This window comes from Phaethon lepturus, unplaced genomic scaffold, assembly GCF_000687285.1.
Source record: "Phaethon lepturus isolate BGI_N335 unplaced genomic scaffold, ASM68728v1 scaffold17333, whole genome shotgun sequence".
Classification (NCBI taxonomy): Eukaryota; Metazoa; Chordata; class Aves; order Phaethontiformes; family Phaethontidae; genus Phaethon; species Phaethon lepturus.
In genome coordinates this window covers 18,815-26,437 of record NW_010531368.1, presented here as the reverse complement: position 1 = coordinate 26,437, position 7,623 = coordinate 18,815, and the positions used below count along the sequence as shown (strand labels likewise).

General features: G+C 52.8%; 1 protein-coding gene across 1 annotated transcript in view; it reads right to left on the bottom strand.

Moving 5' to 3' along the window:
- The window catches only part of LOC104618838 (microsomal triglyceride transfer protein large subunit-like), a 12,326-nt gene extending 6,771 nt beyond the window's left edge, over positions 1-5,555 (bottom strand). The window contains 6 exon segments of the mRNA XM_010284541.1: positions 239-424; positions 2,094-2,210; positions 2,876-2,983; positions 3,532-3,675; positions 3,881-4,062; positions 5,489-5,555. Coding sequence (XP_010282843.1) covers positions 239-424; positions 2,094-2,210; positions 2,876-2,983; positions 3,532-3,675; positions 3,881-4,062; positions 5,489-5,555 — 804 coding nt within the window.
- Positions 5,556-7,623: the final 2,068 nt, after the last annotated feature.

Here is a 7,623-nt window from a genome sequence, read left to right as displayed (position 1 = left end):
CGGAGGAGACACTAGCTGGAGCTGCTGCCTGTGGAGAGAGAAGAAGCCATCGGGAAGCACTTTGTCCTTTACCCTCCCCATGGCTCGGAGGCTGGTTGGGTTTGGAGAAGGAGATGCAGAGGGAAAGCTGTCGAAAGGTGCCATGCCTGGCGGCTGCACCCTGTGCCTGCCCTGCACCTCCTTGCTGCCGGCGCCGGGCTGTGCCAGGAGCAGCCAGCGCCGACTCCAACAGACACACCTTCATCCCGTCCCGACTCGGGCGGTGGGGTGGGGGCATCGCTCACCTTGAACCGATTTTGACGCCGGTGGCGGACCTCAGGGCTGGAGACAGCACGTGGCTTTCCTCTGCCAGCACCGACTGGAGAAGGTTGTCTTTCACCATGTACTGGCTTCTGCTGGTGGGCTGCCATTTGACTCCAAAAATCTTGAAAAAGGAAAAGCAAGGAGAAAAAAAAAAAACCAAACAACCTTTTCTTTCTCGCCAGGAGATTTCTCTCCCCTCTGTTAGCGAAAGAGCTTTCCAGCCCACAAAGTCACCTGCTCGGCTTGCAAAATGTAGGAAAGGAAAATGCAGAAGAGCCCAACCTCTTCCCAGGTGCGGGAGAAGGCAGCGGCAGGTGAGGACCACGGCATGGGGATGCTCTTGCCCGTGGCTGACGTGAGCAGACGGACTGGTGACACCATGTGGACTTTCCCTTTCACTACAAGGCTAGCGTCACCCTGGCTCGGAAGGGAAGGGAAGGGCAGCAGAAGGGAGCAGGGGATGCACCCGCCGGGCGTGGGGGATGCCTGGCGACGGCAAACTGGGAACAGACGCCTCCCGAAGCATTGCCCTTCCTTCAGGCCAGTCTGACAGCGCCGGCTCCGTAGCTGCCCCGACGCAGCTGCACGGTGTGGGAAGAGGTACGGCCCTCGGTGCCAAAACCTGACGAGCATCAGCAAGGACGTTCTCCAAGTGAAAGAGTAAAGCTAAGCGACGGTAATTTCCACTGAGCTCGTGCCAAAAAATGCTCGGCTTCCTCACTGTGCTGCGCGGCGACCTTGGGGAAGCTCTCTGGCTTTTTTTCCCTTCCGAAAGAAATGACGCGCTTGCCGGACTTCACCTCGGCCTCATCTCCCAGCCCCGGTGAGGGGGAGCGCCGGTCATGCCGGGAGACGTTATTGCAGCAGCTTGGGCTTGCACGTCTTGGGGAAGAGCTGATGCAAGTGGTGGTTTTTGACCACAAGTGGCATTAGCAATAATAATACGACTATCTTGAGAGAGAGGTTTTTTTATCCATAGGCTTTGCCTTTGACAGAGCTGGGCAGCGTCGTTATTTTGCCGTCACAGCTACGGATTCAGGCAAGGTCCAGACGGCAGGCTTGTGGGACAACCCTACTGCCAAAAACGTTGAGCTGTGCAGGTTTTATTACTTTCTTGGGTAAGCTTGCCGTGATTCATACCCCAGAAATCTTTTATTATACGAACAGAGTTTGACTGCCAGGTGTCGAGACCCCTGCCATAGCCCGTGGGGTCTCTGCGCAGTGATGTCCATTTTTAGACCGAATTCAGTAGAATTTATATATTTTTAAAAAATGATCAATTTTGATCACGGCAGTTATAACTGCATTACGACCCACAGAATTTTGTCTGTTTGTTTCAGGGCTGAACACGGGCTACTACTTTAAATGAAACAAGCAGCAGCCTTTGGTCTTGTCCCTCATCAATTTAATCCCCAATCCAATGAATCTGACGTCCAGAAAACACTCCTGTATCTCCACCTTCCCGAGCGGGATTAGATGACAGGTTAGAAGTGATAAGGGCAGGGATGGGATGACCCAGGATGTCTTTTCTGCTCCTACCCACCTTGAAACCACATACTCCTCCTGAGGCACATTGGTGCAGCCCTCCCATTATTTTGGTATATATATTACTTATATATACCCATTATTTTGAGTATGGGTCTAAGAGCGAGATTCCCATCCCAGGCTGGTGCAGAAGGTTGAATCCAGCTGGGAGTGGGACTCAAAGACCACCTGCAGGAAGATTTTGGGGACAGCCCTAACGTACTTGACATAAATTGAGCCCATCACCGTGAGAGCAATAGACTTGCTTTGTTTACGGAGGTGAATCCTGAGTTTGGCTTTGTGCAGCTGAGGAGATCTTTCATCTTCGTGATGGAATGGTTGGACACGGAGTACGTGACTTGGCAGCTCCCGGAGACGTCCTCCTGAAATACAAATGTAAGTGACTGTGGTTAAGGGTGAACGGCTTTGATCGAGCCTGAATAAAATGATTTGTGTAGAGGACAGGCACGAAGGACAAACTAATAAATAGAAAAATCATGAAAAAGCTAGAAACTGGGCTGTATTTGGGGGCGTTGGGTAGCTCCAAGTTCACCTGGGCAGGAAATTTGCTTTTGCAAATTCAGGCTAACACCGGCAGCAGCAGCACCTTCATGCCTGCATTTTGGGTTTTGAAGTGATTTTGTTTTGTTCACAGGTCACTCCAGCACCAGTTTGGCTCTGGAGGGAAGAATTTGCCGGCTGTTTGCTGGCTGGGCTAGGTGAAGCGAGTCCCACTTGGCAGAAATCCTTGTCGAGCTTTTTTTTTTTTCCTCCACTTTTCCTACTGTTCAGGGAAAGATGATGATTTTGTAAGTGTGTCCGTTCCTGAAAATCACCTACAGATTATATTATTTTAAATCTCCTGTCTTTCCGAGTCATCCTTGCTCACAGCCCAGGGGCAGCCAGCTGGAGTAGCAAAGCCAGGGATGTTTATCCTGAATTTTGCCTCCTCTGCTGAAGCGCCTGGGCTGGCTGGTGCTTCGGGGCTGGCTCTCCTCCCGCGGCACCGTCCCTTTCGGGCAGGATCTGGCCCCAGCTCCCCACCTACCTCCAGCGCGGTGCCGGCGTGGGGCTGGAGCTGGAGCAGGCTGACGACGCCTCGCTTCAGGTTGGAGATCAGGATGCTTTCTGCTTCGTCCCCGTAGAAGGCTTTGACCTGGGAGGGGAAGAGGCGGCGTCTGGCTGCGGGGACGGCTCTGGGGGTCCTGTGGACTCCCTGCCGCCTTCCCGGTGGAAAGGCACCTCCCCTGCAGCCTAAGCTGGAGATTTTTCACGAGGAGGACTGTCTCCCTCAACGATTTTTCATGGGGAGGACCGTCTCCCTCAATAGCAAGAGCTTTGTGGATGCGTGCCCACAAAATTTCCCTTTTTTCCCCCCTCCGCCCCTGGTTTTCCAAAGCCTTAGAGGAGAAGGTCGGAACGGAGCTTATATCCCATGGTTAGGACTGAAACCCTTCTAACACGGGATGCTGCAGCCCCAGCCGAGCCTGCAGCCCCTTTGGAGGATGAGGCTCCATCTGGGGCCACACTGGACCCCGTGGGAGACCATATATTTCTACATTTGTCACTCTGGTTCCTTGTGCTCCGATATGAAATCGGAGGTGGAGCAGGAGTTTGTATGGGCTGTGTAGCTGGTAAAATCTGGGATGCAGGCAGGAGTGCTCTGCAGAGGGCATGAACAAGCCCGGGAGGTGTCCGGCTGACCTTCCCGCTGCTCCAGGAGATGAACACCGGCTGCTGGAGCTCTGCCCGCGCCTCCTGGCTCAGCGCAATCTCCGTGGGGGGACTTCCAGCGTTGTCCTGGCTCCTCTCCTCTTCTGGCTCATGTTGGGCTTTCAGGTCACGGATCTACGACAGCAGAAGATGGCAGAAAGCCGTGACCAAGCACGTCTGCTCTAAGATTGCTATGCATTTTATGTGCAAGCGACGGCCTCTTGGTCACAGAGGTCATCTTTCAGGTAGCTTGGACTAGGCAGGGAAGAGGCTAAGGACAGACAGCATCACTACTACCGGGAGGAGTACCCGGCTGCCACGGCTTTACCACCTCGCGTACCTGCACCTGGAGCAGCTCTTCCCCGCCTTGGTCCCTCCAGAGCCGGTGCAGCTGGACCAATGCCTCGGCCCGCAGCCGGGCTCCCCGCAGGGACGGCGTGGACGCGTGGTCCAGCTGGACATCCAGGGAGTAGCGGTACTGATACAGGGTGGCGGGCTGGAAAGAAAGCGGCTGCAAATCCCCTAAGGAAAGATGCAAATGTTGAAGCTACGTGGTCACAGACCGCTTGCCGCAGCCAGCATCCTCCACCCTGGACTTGCAGGGATGCTTGTGACCCTGCATCACTTTGCCTCCTGGAAGTGTCGCGTTTACACCAAGCAGTAGGTGTAGCTGACGTGTTTGGGGGACAACATGGGAAGGTTTTAATGGGGAATCATTTGTGCCTGTGGCTTGGATATTTGGGTGTTCTCAGGGTGACAGCTGATTCACAGAATCACGCCGGTTGGAAAAGACCTTTAAGACCATCAAGCCCAACCATCAACCCAACACCCCCTTGCCCACTAAACCGGGTCTTGAAGCGCCACATCCACAGGTTTTTTGAACACTTCCAGTGATGGTGACTCCACCATCTCCCTGGGCAGCCTGTGCCAACGCTTGACCACTCTCTCCGTAAAGAAATTTTTCCTAACATCCAATCTAAACCTCCCCTGGCACAACTTGAGGCCATTCCCTCTCGTCCTGTCGCTGGTTACTTGGGAGAAGAGACCAACACCCACCTTGCTTGCGTTTCCAGTCCTGCCTTAGAAATGATGGCCAGAGTGAGGGCTCTGCTTTGGGACTTCAGGACTTTTTGAAAGTGCCAGAGAAACACCCTGTTAATCCTAAAGTAAAGTTTCCTGAGTGCGCCCACGAACAGGAGGGATATCTTCTCAGCACTGTGCATTAACTGGGGCAACGTTAGAATTTTATTTAGGGAAGAGAGGCCATATTCTTTGTATTGTCTGTTTCCCATCAGAACTGCTAACTCTTAATTAAATCACTGACTTTGTGATAGAGCAAAATGAAGTTGGCGGGACAGCTTTAGATCAAACCCCCTCTTTGATTTAATCTTATTTATCTATAATTATAGATTCTAGAGAACAAGAGTCTCTTCTCTTGTTCATATACACATATGACTGGGGGAGAGGGTTGCCGTTGCCCTGACATAACCAGTCTAACCTATTTTCTAAAGTCACTTGAAATTCTCCTGCAAATCTGATGCACTTCTTGGGTTTCTGAAATGTTTTATAGTTTTGCTACTTTTGTTATAATGATAAATGAATCCACGGAAATCCAGCTCGCTCCCTGGGGCTTTCCTCCATGAGTCAGAATGAAGAGTTTCTATATTTCTGCACCGTGTGCTGGTTAAAAAGCCCCAGCTCTCCAGTTTTCCTCACCCCCCCACAGGGAGGAATTCCACAGTCCCAAAACATTCCCCTGCCTCGGGAGATGCTCAGACCATTTGCAGTTGTGGCCGTGACTCTTCCCTCCCCGGCCGGAGACCAGGGAAAACGTTGTGTTGTGGCGAGCCCCGGGGCGGCTCTTTGTGCACCGGGACGAGCATCCCGCCTCTCGGGGCATCCAGACCCCATCGTGTCCCCGGACCCGAAGCAGCCCAAAGTCTCTTACCTTTTGCCGTGCTCACGAAGGAAAAGCAAAGCAGGCAAACGTATCCTGAAACCCTCTGCGGATTCATGGTGGGCTCTGGGAGCCGGGGAAGGAAGGAAGGAAGGGGGGTGGGAGAGGGACTATACAACAAAAGTGGGCAAGATTTGCAGCGTCAGGCGATGGGGCCCGACCTTCTCCCTATCCCCGCCTTACACACCCAAGGAAAAGCAAATAATTAAACCTTTGCACCAACCCCCAGCAGCCACGGAGAGTTTGGAAATCAGCTGAGGTTTGCCAAAGACCGGCGGGGGGGGTGGGGGGGGGGGGTGGAAAAGCCACTAAAAAAAAGAGGTGCCAGAAGTATTGCGGGGTGGAGATAATTCCCAATTTGCCTGGGTATGGGAGGGGGGTGCTCAGAAAGCTGCTCCCTCCCTTGGTGAAGCATCTCTTCCCACCAGAAGGGAAAGGGGAAGAAAAGGTTGGATTTAAAAGAAAAGACCCAGAAGGGGGAAAACTGCTTTTCTCTCCTTTTAGTTAGAGACTGAGATTTGCCGCCTGGAGGCTCAAGTTACTTAAAGGGCCAGGCTGGAGGGGGACCATGAACACAGTTACCCTCCCGAAATGGCATGGGAAAGGGTGTAGGAGATGGGTCCTTTGCTGGTGTTGCTCCACGCAGCCTGCTAACCCCTTGGCCCACCGACTGTGTATTTTTTTTTTTTTCCATGCATGAACTTTCTGATTGCTGAGTTTAGTTGGTCCCTAAAGCCACTATAGGCTACCAAAGGGCCAAAGTCCCTACGAGGTGGTGGCCTGGCTTAGGGTCCTGCAAAGCCTTTGTGCCAAAAAGAATGGGCGAGTGGGAGAGAGCGGGGCACATCGCACCCTTCTTGTACGGGGATCTGAGAGGCAGTAATGTCGTTACGGAAGCGATCGGCATATTGCCGTGGGGTCGAAACCCAACGGATTTGGTGTTACGGCGTTTTCAAGGGCACGGCTTCCAGGTCTGCATCACCACTGGGCTTTCGGGCCACTAGCGTGACCCGAAAAGCAGGACAGATCCAGCTGTGAGCTACCTGGGGAAAGTCCAGCTACAGGTTTCCCGTATGTGGTTGTCACCGCTTGGTCCTTGGATGGTCTTTATGGACAAATATCCCACATTTAGATTGAAGACTTTTCTTCTCTTTATTATTGCCTGTCTTGCTGGTCTGTCAGCTTTTCATTCAACAGTTTCCTTTTGAGTGACGACCATTAGGGCTACCCTTGAGTCGGAATGCTCAAGGTGTACCCCACAGGCTGTGACAGCATAAGTTGGGAGGTTCTGCCTGCATCAGCTTCTCCTCCTGGGATGCATGGACCTGGGGCACTTCTGCTCTGCCGGTGTGCACTGGGAGAGCAAAGCACACCGGGGACGGCTGGAAGTTTACAGGCAGCTTTAGTCAGGCTGGAGAAAAAATGAAATATTTCAAAGGGTTTCAATACGTTGAGGGCCTAAGTTCGAAAATAAGGTCCCAGAATGTTTGCTGGTTGCAGCTAAACACACTACCTGGAGAAGAAAGGCAAACAGAAATCGCTTGTGAAAAAGACCCGGCTGATAAGGCAGCCTCAGACTGGGACTGAACTTTGGCAGGTTCGCTTATTTAGGCTTGACTGCTGAGTCCTTCCAGGACCGGTGTGGGGGAAGCCGACAAGCCGCAACCCGTTTTCCTGTAGGCAGCTCTGGACTGCCGATTTCTACCCGCCGGGAAGCGGCAAAACCATGTGGTAGTCACTCAGCAGAGTTTTCCCAGCGGTTCCAGGAAAGGGAGTTTATCCAGTTCCTGAGCTACCGGGGACGAGCTGCTGAGCTCCCACTCGAAATCTGCACGGGAGGTGCCTTGCTGGCATTTCTTGATCTCCTCTGTTATAATCCCATCCTCACGACGAGATAGCAACGGGCAGGGAAAGTAGTCGTGTAGCTGGGAAGTCAGCAGGGATGGGATTTATCTCTCGGTTCCTAAATCAGGTCTCTAGACTAAACCAACCATGCCAGATCCTTCTGAAGGAGAGAGAGAGGTGTCTCTGGAGGACGCTGCGTGCCGCTTACCTTGGGCACTGCCTTACTGTGACACTAATCCCCCTCTGATGGTATTTATGTAGCTCCATCCATTATGTAGGGA